Below are 24,725 nucleotides of genomic sequence, written 5' to 3' on the forward strand. Positions count from 1 at the left end.
TCTCTCGTGAGGCTTAAAGCTGTGATACTCCCTCATATTCTTGAGTTACGTCAGTGCATTCTTTCTGTAACTGACACACACTGGCTATGTCCAAAATCAAAAGCAGCTGCCTCTCTTCCCGGTCCATCAGTCATTTAACAGGCAGCATTTAGTATGAAGGCACATTTTAAGGTTTTAGACTGCCTTCTGAAGCACCATAACATTATGCCCAATGATAATTTAATGAACTTTAGAGAACCAAGCATCTATTTAATAAATTTATAATAAATAATAAATTCTTTCATTTGTTGACAATAAAAAAAAAAAATCTGATAACCAGTATGGTGCTGATATATTATGATCTCGTGAGATTTTTTTTACCGTATTGTTGATTTTATATATTTATATGTGTGTGCTCATTTCCCATATTTTTATATTTAGATTACTTTTTGCCGACATCTAACACTAAAGGCTTGTTCACACCGGGATGAATATCGCGCACGATTATCGCTGACGTTTAACCCCTCGTGACTAAACAAAGGGCGCCAATGTGAGTGTGCACACCGACGAACAAAACGCGAGGCGTAAAAGCGTCATTTTTTTAAAAAACGCCTCGGGCTCGTTTTTTTGGTTTGACGCGCCGCGTTAAAAACTGGCCGACCAATGAGATTGCCACTTTTGTTCACGTGCCTGGAGCTGCTGAAGTTACAGTAAAACACGACTTGGTGGCGCTCAAGCACAAAACGGTCTTGCCGAGCACACATTGATACCTAATGACAAAGAGGAAGTAAGTAGACCAAGAAGATGCATCGAGGCAAGATGAATGTAGAGGTCTCATTGGTGTCTGAACACAAAGGGCTTTATGACAAATGCGACAGCGACTACAAAAATCTCGATAAGAGGGAGTTGTTATGGAGAGGAATTGCAGATCAAATAGGATTCGATGTGTACCGGGGTATTTCTGTTTTTCATTAAGCGCCATCTAATGTCAGGGAGTGAATTTGCACGTTCACTCGGCTCATCGCCTGCGAAAATCGCTTGGGTATGAACACAAAAGATGCGTCGAAAAACATTGGCAATAAGCGCACGCGATAATCGTCCCGGTGTGTACGAGGCTTAAGGTTAATCTTAATGTTAGATGCTGATGCCGGCTCCTGCTCCTGCAGCACCACACGCATGTGTCATGGTAATCTCCTGAACGTGCGGCAAAGACTGACAGAAATTGTTGAATAAAGTCATTGTTTTTGCTTTCTTTGTGCAGAAAAACTATTCTTGTAGCTTCATAAAATTACAGTTGAACCACTGATGTCACATGGACTTTTTTAACAATGTCCTTACTTCTGAGCCTGGGAACATTTCAGTTGCGTTGCTGCCTATGCAGGGTCAGAAAGCTCTCAGATTTCATCAAAAATATCTTAATTTGTGTTCCGAAGATGAACGAAGGTCTTACGGGTTTATTAATGACATAATTTTTATTTTTGGGTGAACTATCCCTTTAAGACATGTTTGTGAGTGCAAAATCTGCATATTAGAATGATTTCTGAAGGATCATATGACACTGAAGACTAGAGGAATCACAGAAATGAATTCCATTTTAAAATATATTAAAAGGGAAAACATTTCTTTTAAATTGTAATAATATTTCAAAATATTACTGTTTTTACTGTTTTTGATCAAATAAAATGGTGTGGCATCTGTGTTGCTGGCTTTTTTTTTCACCCTCAAATTCTTTGCAGATATACATGAGTGGATTTGTACCCACTTCTTTGACTCAAAACATCATGAATACTTTCTCTGCCACAGGGGAAGAGCAGTGGTGTAGGTTAACACTAGGCTTTTGTATTGGATTTTGAGTTTCTTTAAGGCTGCAGTATTTTTGTATTTTTCTTTTATCACACAAGCCTGACTCAAACACAGTCATCTGTGTGCACAGTCACAGACTTTCAGACACAGTCTTTCACCTGGCAGCTAGATGAGTCCTGCTGTGACCCCTGTCACCTTTCAGTCGGTTCACCTGTTACCCCTCACCCCGACACTTGAGAGGTCCTGAGAGACACACACACAGCAGACAGAGAGTTCTTTGAGCGGTCTCATTTCCTCTCTTGTCTTTATATTTCTGTCTCCCTCGTATTCACACTCTCACAGTGGCACTTAATCCTCCATTCAGTTGGGATTGGCTTCATTAGTGTGCTAGATCAATCTCCGTTTGTTTGTCATAGAGGAGGACTGTAACTATCTAACTTTTCATTCTGGCAGAAACATGCTTTCCTATAAATATGTTCATATGAATTCACATTGTTTCAGAGTCACAAACACTTGAATACTTCATGCACGCAGAGCTTTATGAGTCATCATTGTCTATTAACTTTGGACTGCACAGTCTCCCACTCAAGACCTCCACCCCATTATTGCTCTCATGTGGATGACTTAATGTGTTTTAGAGGGTGTATAAACACATTTGAGCTTGTTGAAGAAATGTTGTCCAGAGAGAGGAGAATTCAGTCACCCTGTTTCTTCATGTCTCTAAATTATACACATTTATTTAGTCAGTCTCATCAGGGATTAATTTATGCCGTCACTTCTATTTGCTTGCACATGGAGTTGCTGTTGAATGAGCAGAGGTGCAAAAGAGTTAGGGTTTGTACACATAGGATGTGTTCTTTGCTATTTATGCTACCATTCAAAGGTTTGGGGTCGGTATGGTTATTATTATTAATCTTGAAAACGGTTGTGTTACTTAATATTTTTGTAGAAACAGTGACACATTATTTCAGGATTCTTTGATGAATCAAAAGTTCAAAATAACAGCATTTATTTACAACATTTTTTGTAACATTATAAATATCTTTACTGACACTTTTTAAAATAAATTTTTGCTAAATAAAATATTAAATTCTTTAAAAACTGCCCCCAAACCTTAGTGTATGTGTTATTTTTTTTTAAATAAAATATTGTAGAAAAATATATGTAAATGTGTATCTTTAACTAAATGTTGTCAAAAACAAGTAGTCAGTTGTCATGATAACTCGCAGTTCAGTAATTGAGTACGATGTTAATTCAGTAACAACAATGATTCAATTAGTCAATTCAAGGAAGGATTAATAAAATGATAAATAAAAATGATTCAAACAGGTAATGATTCATTTAAAGAACCAGCTCATGAGAGTCATTTGTTCATAAATCAGACTACACTCCTAATGCTGTATGTTAGGATAGTTGTTTTCCTGCCATTATTTTTCTGTACAGTGTTTATCTCATTTATTTCAATCTTTAAAATGTGACTTCTTTCACCTTGTTGCTGAAGATTTAGCAGCAGTCGTGATGAAAACACAGGACACCCTTTTAAACCAACATCAAATGCCAGTCACAACCCTTTTTACTTTCATAATATGAGAAACGATATTTATTGAGGAAAAAATGCCTATGTAACTATGTCTATGTACGATGGAAAAAATCCAAACATCTGGTTCGACTGGACCAAGAGAGAAAAAAATCTTTATTGCTATGCCTTGCTCATTTAGGAACCAGATACTACAAAAAAAATTAAAAGATTGCGTGGTATTCCCTGGATACTAATAAATGCAGATTCTAGTTTTCCACATAGCTGTTCTGATGTCATCGTGTTTTGAGCTCATCACTTCAGAATGTGTAATGAGTGAAGATCTTTAATAGGAAAAGGCATCCAACAAACAAATACATTGGGAAACCATATTGAAAATGTGTTTGTTGTATAGGTGTCATGTTTAATCCATCTCTCTTTTGCTTGTGATGCACAGGTGATGAGTGAACATGGAGGCTGGGTCAGTGGTGCGTGCTGTGTTTGAGTTCCTTCCCAGCGTCTCTGAAGAACTCCCTCTGTTCACTGGAGATGTCATTGAAGTACTCAGTGTTGTTGATGAATTTTGGCTGCTTGGAATTAAAGATGGAGTCACAGGTAAAGTCATGTGAGGATTCACATTACATGTAGTCTTCTGTCTGTGATATCGATGTTGATATCTTTTCATTCTTTCTACCTTCAGGCCAGTTTCCCAGCACTTTTGTGGAACCTGTTACAATCCCAAGCACCAAGACAGGAGAGAATCTGTATGTTTGCATCAATGACTTTAATTCTGTGGATGCTGGAAACTTACCACTAAAGAGAGGTACATACATTATGCTCTTAGTTATTAAACATGCATGAGTTTTATCCAGGTCTATTAAGGTTAATAATACTGCAACAAAAAATTAAAAAATGTTAAAAATGATAAATTATGCTGATGCTTACTGCACTTTCAAACAGATAATTTACTCACCCTCATGTTATTCCAAATCTATATGACTTTCTGTATTCATGTAACAATTCAAAGACATAATGCAATCCCCATAATGAGACTTTTGGGCATTCTGCATTTTTGGAGATTGTGAAAAAAAAAAAAAAACAGTATAAAAATAAAACAGAAAAATCCTTGCCTCTCAAAAAGCTATTGTATGGTTTCCAGAAGACGTTTGTGTTTCACGTAAGGAAGAAAATCTTGCAGGTTTGGAACATGAGGGTGATTTATCAATTACGACAGAATTTTTATTTTTGAACCAGATATTGCTTTAACACAAAGACATGTAATCTGTACATAATGTTAAAACTTTAGGCAGGTGACGAGTTAAATCTTTGTACTGCCATTTTCTCTTTCCTTCAACATAAATCCTGCTTGCTCAGAGTGACGTAATGTCATATATGAGAGGTATATTTCATTTTATACAGTAGACAGTAGAGCCTTAGATTGTAGATCACCTCTACTGTAGCCACAGAAACCGAGAAAACACTTTAAAAGTGGATTTAGAGGTTTAATTGCTATGTTTGCTGTTTTAGCAAGTAGAGATGTTTATCAAAAGTGGAAGCTCTTAGTCATCAATCATCTTTATTCCTGATGTATCCAGTTTATGGTCTGTTTTGTTCTATATATAGGACCGCCAGTTATTTTTACAAGGTTTGCATTAAGTAGTAATGTATTAAGACAGTGATATTTAAAGGCCAAATTCAGCATACACCTTATTGATGATGCATACTTTGCATAGGCAAGCAGGTGAACCCAGAATATAAACGCAATGCGCAAAGTTTAATATTAAATGTTTTCCCTTTAATCATTTAGCGTATTGCATTCATATTCCAAGCTCATCTGCTTGCCTGTATAAAGTACGCATCATTAAAAAGGTGTGTACTGAATTTGATCTTTTAATATTACTGTTTTAAAGGCACTTTAAGTGTTTTCACATTAAACGTTTTAGAATGTCATGCTGTTTTTAATTGAAATATTGCGGTGGGTGTTTCATACAGTGGGTACGGAAAGTATTCAGACCCCCTTCAATTTTTCACTCTTTGTTATATTGCAGCCATTTGCTAAAATCATTTAAGTTAATTTTTTTTCCTCATTAATGTACACACAGCACCCCATATTGACAGAAAAACACAGAATCGTTGACATTTTTGCAGATTTATTAAAAAAGAAAAACTGAAATATCACATGGTCCTAAGTATTCAGACCCTTTGCTCAGTATTTAGTAGAAGCACCCTTTTGATCTAATACAGCCATGAGTCTTTTTGGGAAAGATGCAACAAGTTTTTCACACCTGGATTTGGGGATCCTCTGCCATTCCTCCTTGCAGATCCTCTCCAGTTCTGTCAGGTTGGATGGTAAACGTTGGTGGACAGCCATTTTTAGGTCTCTCCAGAGATGCTCAATTGGGTTTAAGTCAGGACTCTGGCTGGGCCATTCAAGAACAGTCACAGAGTTGTTGTGAAGCCACTCCTTCGTTATTTTAGCTGTGTGCTATGGACAGCACCTGAGTTAAATATATGAGTGTCACAGCAAAGGGTCTGAATACTTAGGACCATGTGATATTTCAGTTTTTCTTTTTTAATAAATCTGCAAAAATGTCAACAATTCTGTGTTTTTCTGTCAATATGAGGTGCTGTGTGTACATTAATGAGGAAAAAAAAATTTACTTAAATGATTTTAGCAAATGGCTGCAATATAACAAAGAGTGAAAAATTTAAGGGGGTCTGAATACTTTCCGTACCCACTGTATGTATTGCAAATGGCCAAAACTTGCATTTGTTTAAATGTCTTTGTTTTATCCTTTTGAGAGATGATCTAAATATTTGTGGATTGGAAACAGATGGAAAATTGACAGGCTTGTGCTGCAGTTCTATGGATGTTTTGCCCGACAGGTCTTCGATCCAGTCACGTGACTGAAAACTATGAATTGAAAATAGCATTTTCAAGAAGAGCTGATCCCAAGTCACCGCTAGATGTCACTAGTTGTTTATATTGTGTAGAATAAATGATAGTCATAACCTAAAAAGGTAATACAAAAAATTATATTTCTTGTATTACTTGTCTGTTATTCCTATCTGTTCTGTAATGTTTTTTCTTCTTTTCATTGCTTACTTTGGAAAATGTTACTTTGTGTTTGATGTTTTGAATATTACATACCTGTTTATGTTGTATATTGCTTTAGATGTTAGTTGTAGTCAGTCCTGATCTAATGTGGAAACTGTGATTTGTCCAGCGCACACTTTATTTTTATGTGAAAAACACAACTGGAAGAATTTAGTTTCCCCTATATACGCTGTTCTAGTTTATGTGTTGAACACAATGGGAGGCGGAGTGCAACTGTGTGGAATTTGGCCCTTGTGACCCTAATGGACATTCTGGCTCCTGTTGATGTGTATGTGTGTGTGTTTGTTAAGTGAAACTGACCACACCAGTGACTTTACCGCCGTGCAAACTGACTTGAGGTCAGAGGTCAGAGAACTTCACACAGCTCTAATGCTATTTACAAGGACAGCATAAAGAAATACATTTTATCTTTTGCCCTGGGTGTAAATATATGCATCAACACAATTACTCACCTGCTAGTTAAATTTTCATTTACAATTAATGCATTTAACAGATACTTTAGTGTGGATGCAAACAAATATGCTTGCTATACAAATAAGCATTATCTAAAACTAATGCAGCTAATGCAAAATATAATCCACCTAAATCCTAATATAAATAAGTCAACAGATTTTCTTAATGATCATTTTAAGCTTGACAGAAGTCCTCTTGTTCTCATATGTCGTAGTTGTGTACACTATTTGGGTGTGAGAAAAGTAAAGAGAAAAGGAGGGACTATTGGGTGAGGGTGACGAAGGGCACTGTGGTTGTCAATCAAAGGGGGCGGTCCAATTGTTGGTCTGTGAACACATGCAGATGGTCATCTTTCACATCTTTTTTTTCAAGAGTCAAGTGTCAATAGCATTGAATTGTGTCAAGATTGAATAGCGTATTCAGACTTGTTTTCAGAGAATGTGTCTTTAATTACTGCAACAGAGGTACTTATTTTTAAGTATAAACAAGTTTTAAAAAATATGCCCGTGCTGTAAGACAAAACACACTTATTTTAAATACTTGATATTATTTATCCTGTTTATCTAGCCCTTATCTTTTTATTAATTAATTAATTGAACTGAAATTAAGTAGCTGCCATTGCATAAAACAACCAAATAAATAAATATATTTAAGATACAGTCTAGATAGACTAGGTAAATTTATTTTGTTTTTAGGATTTTTACATTATATTTTTATAATAGGAAAAAAGACTAATAAAAGCTCAATAAGAGGGCAGGAAGAAGTTTTACAGTGCATCCCTAGATATAAGCAGGGCTGCTGCATTCTGAATATGCTGCAGAGGTCTCATTACATATGCTGGGAATTCAGCCAGGACAGATTTGCAGTAGTTGTTGCTGAAAGATTCAAGAGATTTTCATCAAATAGTTTTTTATTGTAACTTATTGCCAGCATTTATGTTGAGGATATTTCAATCCTTGTTATCCTGATGCTTGTCTTCTACTTCTCTCTCCTGCTATAGGTGATGTAGTTGCTGCTGAAAGCACTCTGGATGCTGTGTGGATGAGAGGGCATAATGCATGGGGCTCACGCGGGCTCTTCCCCATCTCTTGCGTTAAAGAGCTGGAGCTTTCCGGACGATCCAGGCAGCTGTCAGAGCGCAGTGCAGCTGCCCAGGCCTCCGAGCTTCCCCCACATGCGCTGGGCCAGGCCCGTGCCCTCATGAGCCTTCATGCCCAGCTGGACGAGGAGCTGGACTTTCGAGAGGGCGATGTCATCACCATCATAGGCCTGCCAGAACCTGGCTGGTTCCAGGGAGAACTGGACGGCAGGACGGGAGTTTTCCCTGAGGGCTTTGTGGAGCTGCTCGGACCCCTGCGCTCACCTCTGCAGGAGCCTGAACCTCAGACCCTACATCAGTATCCAGCTTACGGCATGGAGGAAGAAGAGAGGAGGGAGGAGGAAGAGAGGGATGAGGAAAATCCAGAAATGGCGATTCAACAACCGCAAGAGGAAGAAGAGGAGGAGGAAGAGGGAGCTGTATATGGTATTGCGCTTCATGAATTCCGGGCCCTTGAACCTGGTGAGCTGGACTTTGATGCTGGTGACAGGATCCGTATCCTCACCACGCTGGAGGATGGCTGGTTGGAGGGGCAAATATGTGGCAGAAGAGGAGTTTTCCCTCATCGATTTGTCAAGATGCAAGGGCAGCTGCAGGTTGTACCACAAACCGAGACATTCATATGTGATATTAGTGTACCTGAGAGAGAAGAAGAGTGTTACACTCCCGATTATACCTCACCTCAACAAGATTGCACAGTTCCAGAATATGGGCAGGAGTGGGCTACTCAGGAAGACCACACAGTGTGGGACCTGGATTACTTTGAGTGCCGGGAGGAGGAAAGAAAGCATGAGCAAGTGTACTACATGCACTCCGATCAAAGTTCTCAAGGGAGAGGAACGACTCTAAATCAATCACAGGTTCAGTCGCAAGAAAGAAGGCGAGAAAGACCCCCACCCCCTCACTCACAACCCCGCAGAGCAAGTAGCTCAGCCCACAGAGAAGTCCAAAGTAACAGAACAGGAAGCCCCAATTTGGGTAGACCCCAGCTGCCCCCTAGGCCAAGTCTACACGCCCTCAGCAATCGAAAATACAGCACCAGTTCTCACACCAGTTTACGAGAACCTCCCCCAGCACCCATCACAAGGAAACAAAGTCTGAATCCGCCCACCAGAACCTCAGCTAATTCCACCTGGACAAGAAACAGTGGTAACTATGCATCTCATGACAACAGAAGCCCCTTCAACAGTAAAATCTCTGCTGAGAAGAACAGGCAGAAGAAATTAACTCGACACGCAAGCGTAAATGATGCGGACCTAATGTCCGGTGGCTGTAGCGACCACTGGGCATTGCCTCAGGAACAGGGTTCAAATGGGTTACCAACATCTCAGACATTGGGGACTTTGGCTGTGTCAGTTGGAGATCTTGAAGCCAAGCTTTCTCAGCAGCTGATGGAGTTCGAACAAAGCTTACCAGGTCGTGGCAATGGAGCCACAGAACAGAGCCGATGGGAGGAGGTTAGTGGTGGAAGGGGCAATAAAGTTTCCCGCCACTTCTCCATTATGGACTACAGCAATGAGCATGACATAATCCGTGGCTCCTCCCACTCCTTGATGGAACGTTTGTTGCCCACCACTTCCTCTCCTTCTGGTTCCGCCTCCTCCTCTCTGGAGAGACTGAAAACGCTACGCCCACCTCCTCCTAGACCATGGGTCCTTAGGCCACCAGCACCTACAAACTCGCATTGTCCTCAAACCAATGGACGTATTGCTCCTCAGCCTTACAGACCTGCACGTCCAGCGCCACGCCCACCTCCTCCATGCCCACGCACCAACTCTCTGATGCCAGGCCCCCCTCCACCCACCTCCAACCCATTCTATAACTCGCCAGAAGAGAAAGAGACTGTTGAAGAGGTGGAAGATGCAGAGGATGTTCTGGAGATGGAGAAAGAAATGGAGAGAGAAAGAGAGAGGGAACAGGAGCAATATAGGTTACTCTTGAGGTTAGAGGAGGTGGAAAGAGACATTGATATGTATTCTCACACAGCCCAGGAGCTGCAGGCCATGCTGGAAGAGGAGCAGGATGAGACTTTGAGACATCAGGCTCTTGAGAATCTGGAATTCTGCACATACACCATGGAGACACTGACCCTGGAACAGCAGCAGCTACAAGGTAGTCACTAATACTCCCACATCAGTATATGTGTTGTGTTTTTACAATCGTTACAGATATAGATTATGCTCAGTATCTGAAATCATTCATTCATTCATTCATTCAGCCACTGTCCTCTTTTGAGGTCAAATTACATCTTGAACGTTACAGGTGTTCCCGATAAATGCTTTCGATATGCCATTGAAACGTCATCCGAGACAAAGTTCACTGTACTGGGTGTGTCAATACATACAACTTTTATTTATGTTGAAATTCTCCATACCATGTCTGTCAACATAACTTATTTCCTAAGAAGTTATGCATTGGCTGGTTTGCCGACATCTTCTCAAAGTTGTTGTCAACCATATTACAATCTAAAAGAGGAATTATAAGTCTCAGTTGTTCTAATACTCTCTCAGCGCTATGTAATATTCAGCGGTTTTTCATAGATGGTCTATGCTTGACCTTTACACCTAACTAGGGAATAGAACACACCCAGGCATAGTGCTAAACACATGATAGGTGGACCTTTTCCATAAAGGATAGAAACCACTTTGATTCTCAAAGTAGAAAAAGTCATTATTAAGTGCATTTCGCTTAAAACAAGTAAAATTATCTGCCAGTGGGGTAAGTAAAATATTCTTAAAACAAGAGTATTTTACTTACCCCACTGGCAGATAATTTTACTTGTTTTAAGCAAAATGCACTTAATTTAGTTTTTCCCCCTGGAAACAAGACTAAATATCTTAAGTCAATTGGCTTATCTAGTAAAAGTATCTTGATTTAAGAATTTTTTTTTTTAGTTTAGTTTTTTTTTTTTTTTTAGATATTTTGACTAGAAACAAGACAAAAATACTAAGTAAGATAAGCCATTTTTTTGCAGTGCAGTGGCACTGGGAGTATCATGTCTTTGCACAACATTTGTTGAAGTCTGACATGAGGCATTGTGGCCATGATTCACTGCACAGTAGAACATAATGTGATCCCTCTGTACCAGATCTTGTTAAACCTCTCGGTCTTGGGTGTACATTTTGTGTTTGCACAAACTGTATGCACAAATACTAAAGTAACTGTTTCGCCCCTAATAGACTGTCTGATGTACGTGTAGTTATAATTTAAAAGGTATTACTAGTACTGGGCGGTATGACCAAAAATTTATATCACGGTATTTTCCAAAATTATACCGGTTTCACGGTACATGACGGTATTTTAACACCGGTATTCGGTATGAACCGGTATACCGCTCAGCACTAGATATTACCCTTATAATTGCTTTAACATTGGTATATTACTTATGGGTGGAATGCTGTTCCTGTTGGCTACACTTTTACCATGTACATATGAAATATATGGCCTCTTTGCACCCGTGTTCTTGCTCTCTTTCTCTTGCTCTCTATCCCTACATTTCTCTCTGCATGTCTCTTTACTCCCATTATCACTGTCTCGGTTCTGCTCCTGTTTTTTGGAAGTGGACATTACCATAGTAATCGGTCATTTTTTAGAGAGCATGGGCAGCAGTGGTTTTAGAACCAGACTCTGGAGCTCTCTGGTTCAGCCTGTGGTGCTTTTCACAGCCCTTTTTGGCCATGTTCTTAGAACCAGAACCACACATGCACCAGGTAAGACTTGAGATGAGATGGAGAGGGGTTGTGTGTGTATTTCTTAGTATGTGGCATTATAAAGTTTTGAAATAACTTTTATTTTCCTTTTCATTTGAGATTGCTTTTGTAATTACCGGTAGTCACTATTTCATAGCCAAGACAGTGAAATTTTTTTGCTTTGTGTTTTTGAGTTCACACAGCACGTGACACTTTTATGTATGTCACATACACTGTTTGCACACAGCTGTGTACACATCTTGCTTGATAAGTGTAACCTGTTTGCTAGGCACAGCCATCTGTTATCAAGTATAAGGAACAAGGAATTCTGTTTGAAACTTGGATCGGGTTTTGGATTTGATAATGGGTCAATTTTAAAGCAAGGAGCTACATTAGTGGCTCACCAGAAGGGATTATCAGACATAGTGATGCATACATTTGGTTTGGAGCACTGCCCAAGTCTTAGTGAATATCACTTGATTTCTGTGACGCCTGTATGTCTTGGACTAACTGAAGTGGATCGGAGCAACACTGTTTGTGTATGTGGTTTAATCAACTTTAATTTAAACTTCTTTATTCCTATTAATAATTCTTTATTCTCTTTGCTGTTTACAAATTGTAACAACATTTTCACAATTGTTTTCCTAACTAATCAACAACAAAAAAATTGTGGACTTTAATAAAAATGTATTTACACTGAGCAGTAAACAGATAGTAAGATTATTTATTTAAATTATTTAGGCTTATAATGCTTATGAGTATAGCAATGTGCGTCTTATTGAGTCATTGGGTGTCATAATTGTGGGAGTAGCATTATTCCTTGTGGGTTTCTCTGTATTCATTTAGGTAGGTGTGTGTGTGTGTGTGTGTGTGTGTTTCCACATTTATCATAACAGGGTGTGTTTCTCAACAGGGAGGGTAGAAACAATGGTTATTTATTGTAACAGTGCAGGGAGTCAGTCAAGAGCCTATCAGCTATGGAGTTGTACTCGCTGAACAGCGGTATTCTGCTGGAGGGAGGAGACAAGCTTCTTATTTCATCATCTCTTCTGGAATGGAACAAAAAACAAGACTGAATTTTGGAGTAAGAGATGATTAGAAGTTATTTGAAACCGTATTGGATAAATTAGAAAGAAAATTGAAGGCAGTTTTGGAGCTTATCAGACCCACAGGCTCTCATATTTCTCATGTATCATTCTCTTTCTGGGAACAGTTCTTTCCATTGCCATGTTGTTGGAGGAAAGACAGAGTTGTGATTTTGGTTCTAACAGATTAATTTATATGTGTATCTATAAATGAGTGTCCCGTTCTAGCCTTCTGTTGCCCCTTCCACAGCCCTTGTTCTAATTGGGATCTGTTTGGGTGCTCATAAAAAGCATCAAGAGCTCATTTGTGTCCTGGATCTAATCTCCAGCTCCCAGCTTTTCTGTGCCTGTCTCATGCACGAAAGCCTATTCAGGTTAACAGAAGGCTCTTTAAAGAGCTGTATGATCCTATCGCCTGCTGGAAAGGCTGTGAGGGATTGTATGGAGGGCTATTCTAATAACAGAGATGAGAAGAGTGGCATGCGAGACCGGTGTCCTCACCTCTGTCACGAGCATGCATCTGAATGCTTCGTTGCTGTAATTACTTTTTGGGTCCTGTTGTGTTCTCTGATAGATTTGGACTAATCAAAATGTATGAAACAGACACTCACTGAGGGACATTGGCTGTCTTGAATGCTTTTCATCCACAGGTTTGTCTGTGTCCTAAATGAGATTTTCAAGTTTTTTCCCCCTGTCCCAGGACCTTAAGAGCCATTAACTACATAGTGATGTTTAACCCTCCTTAAAGAACCTAAAAATCTAACCTAAAATAGTTAACAGATTGGCAGATTTTAGATATAAATGTTTGAAACATGTTTTTTGACGAATGGCTACAGGTGCACCATCTTTGAATGTGAGTTTTGTGCCATTTCAAAGGGTTGTACTTGTGTAAACAAAGAAAAATAACTCCATTACACAAGAGGAATGTTGCTCCTGATGTCTCTGAAGTGGAAAAACAGCGTGCACACAGTTTCGGTCTGCCCCATGTAAAGAAATGTGAGATCTTAAACACTGATTATCAAAATACCAATGTTTATAAAGAGAGGAGAAGCAGTCAGACCCACAAAATCTCTTATTCTCTCTTTCTTTTCAGCCTTAACTGGAGCAATATTTGGCATTTTAATAACTTAAGTACTTGTAGCAAAACATCAGCACAGTTTTTCTTGTTCTCTTTTTACCATGTTTTCACATTATTAGTATTTGTATTCAGTGACACATTCTCAGTACTGTGTGCAGTAGGAAATCATAGTACTGTGTACTGTTTTGTCTTTTTTTGTAGAGGGGAGTTATATACTATACTGAAGCGAGTGAATAGCTTTTTTTATTCTTCCTTGCATGAAAAGATGTCCTAGTCTGTGAAACCAGGGGTGGCCCTTAACAATGGATTATTGTGCAGTGTGCAGGCACTCGACAGTGCCCGGTGCTCTCTGGAATAATCGGCCTGTGTCTTAACTTTCCCAGGTCAGCTTGTTGAAACATGAAAGAAGAAGATTGACATTCATGGGAACCTTGCTACTCTGAAACGTATGATGAGCAAGTTAGAACATATAAAGCATTGATTCTGCTTTTGACAGAACATTCAGTGTGTCAGGTTGTTTTTGAAAGCATATACACGCCTCCTTAATTTCTTTAAAAACACAAGCAGAAACTGTGAAATAGTACAGCTTCAAGATCCCTGTTCTAGTTGCACAACTGCCTAAAAAGAGTCTTTAAGGGGCATATACAACTTTGCTCATGAGTAATGCCAAGTTTAAAAAAAGAGGATAATGCTCCCTCCTCTTTTGTGAAGTCCAGCCTGTGTTTTCCTGCAAACAGAGACTTCAGCCAATCAAGCCAATCACGTAATCCATTCATGTGACTACGTTCAATGATTAACCCTAAATGCCTCCCCTTTGCCTCCTTTGCCTCCTCGCTTCTACCCTCCCCCACCTCCTTCCCTCTCTTCCTCCTATTGGTTGGGTAGGCGGAGAGAGAGACAGAGAGAGAGAGATTGAGTTTCTCAGGTCTGAACCAGACAGTCCTGTTCAGTCAGCTGTCGGAGAAAGAGAGTTAGAGCGAGACAGAGAGTTTGAGCATGCCTGTCAGGTGGAGTTCTCTACATCTGGACCTGGAATGTGAAATCTGGGGAAGCTAACACAGCTTTCCCTGTTTGTGGACTCTCACGGCCATTATGAAGGGACAGGTGGTCTTAGGACACCCTATGCCGTTTGCCCCAGTGCCCTGGGACTTCAACAGGACTCCTCCCAAGAGAGGTAAGAGACCGGTGTCCTCACCTCTGTCACGAGCATGCATCTGAATGCTTCGTTGCTGTAATTACTTTTTGGGTCCTGTTGTGTTCTCTGATAGATTTGGACTAATCAAAATGTATGAAACAGACACTCACTGAGGGACATTGGCTGTCTTGAATGCTTTTCATCCACAGGTTTGTCTGTGTCCTAAATGAGATTTTCAAGTTTTTTCCCCCTGTCCCAGGACCTTAAGAGCCATTAACTACATAGTGATGTTTAACCCTCCTTAAAGAACCTAAAAATCTAACCTAAAATAGTTAACAGATTGGCAGATTTTAGATATAAATGTTTGAAACATGTTTTTTGACGAATGGCTACAGGTGCACCATCTTTGAATGTGAGTTTTGTGCCATTTCAAAGGGTTGTACTTGTGTAAACAAAGAAAAATAACTCCATTACACAAGAGGAATGTTGCTCCTGATGTCTCTGAAGTGGAAAAACAGCGTGCACACAGTTTCGGTCTGCCCCATGTAAAGAAATGTGAGATCTTAAACACTGATTATCAAAATACCAATGTTTATAAAGAGGAGAGGAGAAGCAGTCAGACCCACAAAATCTCTTATTCTCTCTTTCTTTTCAGCCTTAACTGGAGCAATATTTGGCATTTTAATAACTTAAGTACTTGTAGCAAAACATCAGCACAGTTTTTCTTGTTCTCTTTTTACCATGTTTTCACATTATTAGTATTTGTATTCAGTGACACATTCTCAGTACTGTGTGCAGTAGGAAATCATAGTACTGTGTACTGTTTTGTCTTTTTTTGTAGAGGGGAGTTATATACTATACTGAAGCGAGTGAATAGCTTTTTTTATTCTTCCTTGCATGAAAAGATGAAAAAGTCTGTGAAACCAGGGGTGGCCCTTAACAATGGATTATTGTGCAGTGTGCAGGCACTCGACAGTGCCCGGTGCTCTCTGGAATAATCGGCCTGTGTCTTAACTTTCCCAGGTCAGCTTGTTGAAACATGAAAGAAGAAGATTGACATTCATGGGAACCTTGCTACTCTGAAACGTATGATGAGCAAGTTAGAACATATAAAGCATTGATTCTGCTTTTGACAGAACATTCAGTGTGTCAGGTTGTTTTTGAAAGCATATACACGCCTCCTTAATTTCTTTAAAAACACAAGCAGAAACTGTGAAATAGTACAGCTTCAAGATCCCTGTTCTAGTTGCACAACTGCCTAAAAAGAGTCTTTAAGGGGCATATACAACTTTGCTCATGAGTAATGCCAAGTTTAAAAAAAGAGGATAATGCTCCCTCCTCTTTTGTGAAGTCCAGCCTGTGTTTTCCTGCAAACAGAGACTTCAGCCAATCACAGCCTCCCTGTAATCCATTCATGTGACTACGTTCAATGATTAACCCTAAATGCCTCCCCTTTGCCTCCTCTCAGTTGTTGCTTCTACCCTCCCCCACCTCCTTCCCTCTCTTCCTCCTATTGGTTGGGTAGGCGGAGAGAGAGACAGAGAGAGAGAGATTGAGTTTCTCAGGTCTGAACCAGACAGTCCTGTTCAGTCAGCTGTCGGAGAAAGAGAGTTAGAGCGAGACAGAGAGTTTGAGCATGCCTGTCAGGTGGAGTTCTCTACATCTGGACCTGGAATGTGAAATCTGGGGAAGCTAACACAGCTTTCCCTGTTTGTGGACTCTCACGGCCATTATGAAGGGACAGGTGGTCTTAGGACACCCTATGCCGTTTGCCCCAGTGCCCTGGGACTTCAACAGGACTCCTCCCAAGAGAGGTAAGAGCGTCGAAGAGTTGGTGAGTGAGGGCTGGGAGAAGGAGAGATGCATACAAATGCTGCATTTTCAACAGCAGGAACAACTTCAGCAGCAGTCAGTCATGTGCCCTCAGGACTTCAGACCTGCACCAGGACACTGGGAGCACCAGGCCTACCTCGGACAAGCCAATGGGTACCGTCAACAATGCTGGGAATATGAGGACTGGGACAAGGTTCCTTACCGAGAGGTCCCTCCCCAACAGTTCTTCTATCAATCACCAGAAGCAGTGTACCAGGAGCCGAGGAACCCACAGGAATGGACCAGCAATCACTGTTTCTATCAGCACCAGGAAGAACTGGATTACGCTGACCACAAAGACTTTGCACAGAGCCCAAGGAGTAAAGAACGTCCTGACTATGTGGCCCGGTACCACTCTTTGGAATCAAATGAGTACTGTGAGGGTCGAGCGCCTTACAGTCGCAGAGACCGTGATAACCAGGACTACTACGATAAGGGGCTTGATAATTATAAAGATGGGGACCGCAGGGGCCAGGATTACTATGACCATAAAGAGCTGGATAAGTATGACCGTTATGACCGCAGAAACAAATTCTATGACAGTAAACATCAAGAACATTACGACACCAGGAAAAAGGACAGGTACAGATATAGAGAAGCAGACCACTATGACTCCAGAGACAATTACCAGTATGAGCGCTATGATTGTAGAGAGAAAGACCAGAGTGATGATAGAAAGGGGGACCGCTATGACCGTAGTTACTGTGAGGAAGGCCGTAGGAGAGGTGACAGCTACCAGTATAGAGAGAGGGATTCAATCGATCGAAGAGACTATGACCGGTATGTACAAAGAAAGGGAGATTACTATGACTACAAAGAAAAGGAGAAGATCCGCAGTGACCTTAGGAAAGATGACTACTGTGACCGTAGAGAAAGAACAGGAGAAAGGGACCCCTCTAAACTAGACGACAAGGAATGGTATGAACGTAAGAAAGGTAACCACTATGACCTCAAACCGAGAGACCGGTATGATTACAGAGAAAACAGCCAGTCTGAGCAGAGGGATCGCTTTGAACCTAAAGAAAGAGACTCCTATCAGTACAGAGAGGGAGACCAATGTGATTACAGAGAAAAGGATGATAGAAACTGCTGGAAAGATGAACGTTATGATAGTGGTGTTAAAGACTGCTATGAAGACAAGGGTTGTGAGAGTGATCAGTATGACCAGAGAAGCAGAGACCGTTGCAGAGATATAAGGTCAAATTCAGTAGAACATAGACAAGAGGGTTACAGTACTGACCACAACAGTGGAAGACACTGCAAGGAATGGGAAAAGGATGTTTATGAAAAACAGACACTGAAGGAGAGACGGTCTTACGAGGATCCTGCTAAACTCTGTTATGACCACAAGGACCAGTACAGTGATCGCCCGGGTTCAGGAAAACTGAATATGGAAGGTCAAGGCCAGACACGGAAGCCTGTTTACGTGGGTTCACTTGACAGGAACAGCTTCTATAGGAAGACAGCACCCAGCTCTCTCAGGAAGTCAGAGTTTGCCACCAACAGGAAAAAGAAACAAGGTAAAGCACATAAGAACCAGTAGCACATCCAGTACTATGACAATAAATCTGTGAGGGTCAAAACACACCTTGAGGTGGCTGTGGGTGTTGTTTGACGTAACCGTATGAGTCAACTAACAATTGTAGAAATGTCCACATGGATATCACTTATGTTTATAGCTCTCTTTTGACCTTGTCCTGGAGCTCTGCTTTAGGACATCTCCAAATCAATTCAGGAAATACCAAAGGTGCTGATTGTGCAGTCACCATCTTAATGCATAGGTATGCATATCTATGAGACTGTCTATTGAAGCTGTCAGTGTGGAGCTGAGTTTCACGTTTTTTTTTTTTTTCTCAGAGGGGAACTTGGAAACTTACAGGGGGGGGAACTGGTCCAACGTGTCAGTGTGGAGCTGAGTTTCACATGTTTTTTTTTTTTTGCTCAGAGGTGAACTTGGAAACTTACAGGGGGGGGAACTGGTCCAACGGGTTTAATTACTTTTCAGAAGTTTTGTTGTCTGTCTCCCCCTTGTCCTCTGTGTCTCTCTTTCTCTCTTCCTCCCTCCCTCCCCTTTTCAGACTTTTTTCTTTTGTTTGACAACCACTTATGTGTTTTATGATACCATGACTTCAGACAAAAAACAAAAACAACAAAATGTTCAAAGCCAAGAAGTACCATTTTGCATCAGATTTTACAGTCCCTTTTGCCGTGAGCTTTACATTGGCCTCATTTAGACATTTAAGCTATGTTTGTTTTAAAGTACCATATATAACAATTTTTAATATAATATTTGTATTTTATATCTTTTCAAGCAAAACATTTGCAAAAGGATTTTTGTTATTTAGATGTTTTCTAGTCATAATTTAGTTTTCTTAGTTTAGTTTAGCATGACTATAGTTAATTTCATGAACTGGTTACTCTGACTCAGTACCTGGATCTAACATAATGCTGCCACTAATACTTCTATAACTGAATAAATGTTGAAAGAAAAGTTGATTAGGGCTGCCACTAACGACTATTTTTGTTTTGATTAATCTATCGACTAAGTTATCGATTAATCGATAAATTATCAATAATTTCCCACAAAAAATATCAAAAATTTTAAAGAACATTTTATTAAACTTGCAACTTTGCCATTCAGTACACTCTTAAAAGAAATGGTTCTATTTAGAACCAGAAATGGTTCTATCACCCGCTTCATATATGGAACCCCAAAATGGTTCTATATAGAACCATTTTAATGGGTTCATTAAAAAGAACCCCAAATGGTTCTTTGAATCCAAAAATGAAATGAAAAGAAAATAATTACAAAAGTCTGAGAAAGTCAGAATGTTCTTAATGTCAATGTATCCACATGTTCTGGACTTCTGTTCATTACAGCTGTGAGTGCAACTACAAAGGGAAAAAAATATGTTTCAATTAACCCCAACAGTTTGGTTTTCACATTAAATAAATGCAATGTTTAGAGTCCACTAGAATCAAGTATTACAATTTTATTATTAAAAGTTATTATTATTAACAATTTTAAGTATTAAAAGTACTCTTAGAAATGTGTAAACAAAGGATTTAAACAGACATCTCCAGCATAATGAAAAAAATGAACAGAGGACTTCAGTAGTGAAACTCCAAATGAAATCCAAATTTCTATGAAATCCTTTTTTAAAGCAAAAGTAAAGTGCAACATAGAGTGCAAGAAGCAAGTGTCCATCTCAGTCCAAATCACTGAAATCAAAGTTCAGTATTATAGTGTAAGAATAACATGTCCACGTGTTCTGGTCTACTAATAATAAAATATAATTAATAATTAATTTTTGTGGTAATAAAAATAGATGTAGGTTAAGTGAACAATAGCCTTTAAATTTACTTAAAATACATATATAATAGCAATGAGGCAATAATAATTAGTTGCAATAAATTATCAAAAGCAAGAAATCATGTGGTTTTATTGAACAAAACTGTTAAAATACTGTATTATAATGTAAGAGCCACTGATCTATGTATAATTATAAAATAATATAATATAATCTCTATTATAGATCAGTGAATAGAGCTAATGTACAGTACGCATTACAACAAAGGCCTGCAGGGGGCGCCAACGGCCTGACGATTGTTTTTACACATTACTGTGCGATCTAATACTTGTTTAATATTGACCAAGCATCATTTAATTCAAATGTCCACTTAATCTTTAATATTTGGCCATTTCTTTCCGATAGAAATGCTATAGCCACTGTAATTTAATGAATATGTGGACATCAAAACGTGTAAACTCCAGAGTGAGGGTTTGAGCTTTTATTTTGAAACCGCAAGATAATGATGTAGGCTATTCTCCTGTGTTTGCGTGTATTTATAAATGATTTACCTTACAAATCTGTCCCAGATGAACGTTATAATAAACCCAAACTCACAACAACATGCACAGATGGAGTTTGAGCCGCTCCACACATGTAAATGATAACAGTTCCTGTGGAACAGCATTTACTGTGAATGGAGCCGCTGTGAGACGCACGTACGTAACCTACACGCCTATAACTGCATCACGTATAATTATTTAATTAAATCGTAGTGTTTGTGAATTCACAGTTATGCTTAATTATTATTTTTAAATGGGTTTAATATATCATGAGGCCTTGGAAAACAGTCTAATAATGTGTTTTATGGATTCTCGTCCGTGAAATGCGCCACTTCCGGTATTTTGTCGGTTAGTCGATGCAGGCAAAAGTCGAGGATTTTTAAAAATCAATTAGTCCAATAGAATCGACGAATCGCGACAGCCCTTAAGTTGATTGACAAAAAAGTTAGTAGTTGAAAAAAGTTACCAAGTTTCCACTTGGTTTGTGATTTTGTTTTTTAATGCAATGATATTCATTAGGGATGCACCGATACTGGTCTCCTGTACTCGTACTCCTTAAAATGCCCCGATACCAAACGCCGATACCACACAGCATGTGATAAGCGCCATATTCAAACAAAGAAACACCGACAACAGAACAACAGACAGCAGAAAGGAGTTAAGGATGTCTACTACGAAGTATATGTATGCAATGAATATCATGTTAAACATTCAGTATTAAGGCCTGTATAACTGGTGTGCACGAGCTGATAAACAAAGCACATTGAGTGGATTGAGCGCACGGCGGCGCAGATGCGCGAGCTTGTCGAGTGAATATATCTTTCTCACAGACATCACTGGAAAGCTTGTAGTTCGGTCGGATATGACTGGAAAAAGTGGTATCGGTGCATCCCTAATATTCATACATCTTAGGTACGTCAATTACTGTCCAAATTTCCAGGTCTATATCTGTACTGTTTAAATTTTGTCTACTCATTCAGGTTTCACCGACAGTCAAGAATGAATGGTCTTCAGTTATAGCAGCCTCATTAGTGCTTTTTAGCATGAGGTGACATTGTTTGTTGTTGTTGTCAGTGATTGGTGATTGGGTGCTTGCCATGGGTGTCTCAGTGGGAGATTCGCCTGGCTTGTGTCATGTCTGACACAGAGCAGGTGGTCAGTTCAGCCCAGGGTAATCCTCTGTAGCCTAGTACTCCAGTCAGCACCTCGGTGTGGAGGAGGAGGAGGAAAAGAGACTCCAGGGGGAGATCTCTGGGACTAGGATGTGCCTGGTACCAGAACCCTCCCCCCAATCCATATAGCCTTCAAAGACCTCTTACTATTGAGTTCGGGGCACCATGAAGAGGATTCCCAGGCTGACCCAGCCTGACTCATAGTCTGAGGTCATCTGTTTCAAGCTTGACAGAATTGTACCTCTGTTTTGGCTTTTAGAGGTCATTTCGTATTAACGATCACCAGCCTAATTATCTTACACTGCAGATAATATACAAATAAGTGTGTGTGTGCGCGCGCATGAGTGGGTGTGCCTTTATTTATTTAGGGGCCATTTACACGACAACATTTTCAGCCAAAAACGGGAAACTTCTTTATTTACTTTTTATCGTTTACACGACAACAGCGCTTTGGGTAAGGAAAACGCATATTTTTGAAAACGGGTTTCAAAATGCAAGTGTTTGAAAACGGCACAGTTATCGTTTCCGTGTAAACACCCAATACGGGAATCTTTGAAAACGCTGACATCATGCTCATGTGTAGTAAGTGTTAGGTATGTAGACATGCGCAGTACGTGTCGATTTTAAAGGCAGGCGCGAACAAACATACACAACAGTGGCGGAGCATATGGTACTGTTGTTGCTGTTCAAGAGTTTGCTAACGCTTCTTCAGGAAAGTGTGGATTTACTTCACCAATATTACAACCAACAGTGGAGATGCATCATATACATCATATAATCGTCACTTCCCTACAGGTACAACTAACAAGGTGACAGCGCCAACTACTGGCCTGGCATACGTAATACAGCGTTTTTGGCCGTTTTCGTTGATATGTGTTAACGCGAATCGTTTTGAAAACGTTGTCGTGTATATGTGAAACTTTTTAAAAATACATGGGAAAAACTTTTCCGTTTATGGATTCTCGTCCGTGAAATGCGCCACTTCCGGTATTTTGTTGGTTAGTCGACGCAGGCAAAATGAAGTCGAGGATTTTTAAAAATCGAATAGTCGAATAGAATCGACGAATCATTGACTACACCATTGTCGTGTAAACGTAGCCAAATCTGTTGCTGGTCTTTGTAATCCCTGTGCAGCTGCCCATGCCAGTGGGCTGGAAGGGGATTAGGTGGAAACCTTCAACCAACCCTCAGTCAATGGCCAGCGTGGAAGACAAAAGCCTCAAGTCACAGGCTGAGGAGGGAATTAGCTAGTTAATGTAGGTCAGGAGCTCTTACACATACCCTGAAAAACAAATGCTACATTACAGCTCAGTGCCACACACCATTGGTTTTGCCCTTGACTTACTGCATTTTTAACTTGAGACTGAATATTTACCCATGTGTTGAGAGTAATTTTTTACCTATGTGTTGAAAGTGCTATTCTTCTAGTTTATCAGCACTCAGACACACAGACCCTTCATGACTGGAACAGCACAGATCTGTCAATGACAATGGGCATGAGTAGCTATGATAGTAGAAAAGCTTCTCTTTGTGTAACTGTAGAGGGAGGGCTCTCGGTGGAGCTGTATATCACGTCTTCCTATTTGTGCTTAAACAGAGTGTTAGGAGGATGCATGCAATTACGAAATATCTCTGTAATGCTAATCTCAGCCTGTTAAGGGGATTATATACGACTAAATGACTATACCAATATGCACGTTGAGTCATGAGCATGATCTTATCAGATTCTGTGAATCAAGAGTTCTGTGGGAAAGAAGTGGTTTTGTGAACCTGATATTCATGCATAACACCAAGATTAGCCAGAATAATGATGAGATTTTGATGATGTTATATGTGATGTGTCTAGACAGGTTGCACGGGGTACATGCAGGTGTTCTTGATTGTATTGTGAAAGAGAAGACAACTGAAATGTCACAGTAGCCGAACAAACTGTATTGCCAGCTGCTTGATGTGTAAAAATGAATAAAACACAAGGAAAGGAGTGCAGTCCATTTTGTTCTTTTGAGACCAAAAGTTCTTATTTTTAAGGACCTAAGCACCCTGACTTAGAAGAGCGCAGTAATTTCACTTTTTTGTTCAGAGTACTTGTAAAACGTACTACAATATAATTTAATTATTTTATTTGTAGTGCTGCATGTCAAAATTAATGCGTTAACGCATGCGATAAATTTTTTCAGTTTAGCGTGTTAAAAATATTTAATGCAATTAACGCAGGGGCGGAGCTAGGGTTGGCCACCCCACTCACAACTTACTTCTGTCTCTTTTTTTTTTCTTTGACAAAAATTGCGTTTATTTGTTTTCAGGCGCTAGTCAAACGAGCACAGAAAAGGTACAGGTGACGAGGGAGCTTCAGTAGAACAACAGTGAACTGCGGTCAGATGAGATGTTGTCAGGCCATATGTCTGTAAAAATGAACTTTCCTGTCCTGTCAGCCATTATATTGTGCTCGTTGCACGTGCTCTTCAATTGCATGCACAAATATAATTTCATATTAAAGCGCAAAAGAAACTACGAGCATGCAGTGTCGAAGTAATGTTGTCAGTTAAGTCATGAAGTTACCAAAAAGGTGATTAAAGCTGCCTTAAAACTGTGCGTGCATGTAAGTATTTGTTATATATGAGTCACATTTAAGAATATGTCTCTAAAATGCAGTGGTTTTCAGATCTGTCCTGGAGCAGCCCAGCACTGTCTCCCTCATCTAACACACGATTCAACTCTTCAGCTCATTAGTAGAGACTTTAAGACCTGAAGCATGCCAGAAAAGGTAAAGAGTTGTGAGAAAATACGATGCATGTCAGATCCGCGTCATGTTCAGCAGTGGTAGCTCTTAAGCATCCAAAATAACCTAATAACCCAGCTGCTGTGATGTCTGT

General features: G+C 39.7%; 1 protein-coding gene across 5 annotated transcripts in view; it reads left to right on the forward strand.

The window, feature by feature from the left end:
- The window catches only part of LOC107684043 (dynamin-binding protein-like), a 53,922-nt gene that overhangs the window by 11,893 nt on the left and 17,304 nt on the right, over positions 1 to 24,725 (forward strand). For 2 of the 5 annotated variants that reach the window (XM_016480173.1, XM_016480174.1), the window contains exons 2-4: positions 3,756 to 3,913; positions 3,999 to 4,121; positions 7,870 to 10,080. In XM_016480173.1, coding sequence (XP_016335659.1) covers positions 3,769 to 3,913; positions 3,999 to 4,121; positions 7,870 to 10,080 — 2,479 coding nt within the window. In that variant the 5' untranslated portion in view covers positions 3,756 to 3,768. Of the gene's footprint in view, positions 1 to 3,755; positions 3,914 to 3,998; positions 4,122 to 4,658; positions 4,698 to 7,869; positions 10,081 to 14,744; positions 14,995 to 16,519; positions 18,348 to 24,725 lie in introns of those variants that run through there. The other 3 variants (XM_016480175.1, XM_016480178.1, XM_016480177.1) reach the window with 3 other exon arrangements.

Source organism: Sinocyclocheilus anshuiensis, unplaced genomic scaffold (genome assembly GCF_001515605.1).
Source record: "Sinocyclocheilus anshuiensis isolate Anshui unplaced genomic scaffold, SAMN03320099.WGS_v1.1 scaffold553, whole genome shotgun sequence".
Taxonomy (NCBI): Eukaryota; Metazoa; Chordata; class Actinopteri; order Cypriniformes; family Cyprinidae; genus Sinocyclocheilus; species Sinocyclocheilus anshuiensis.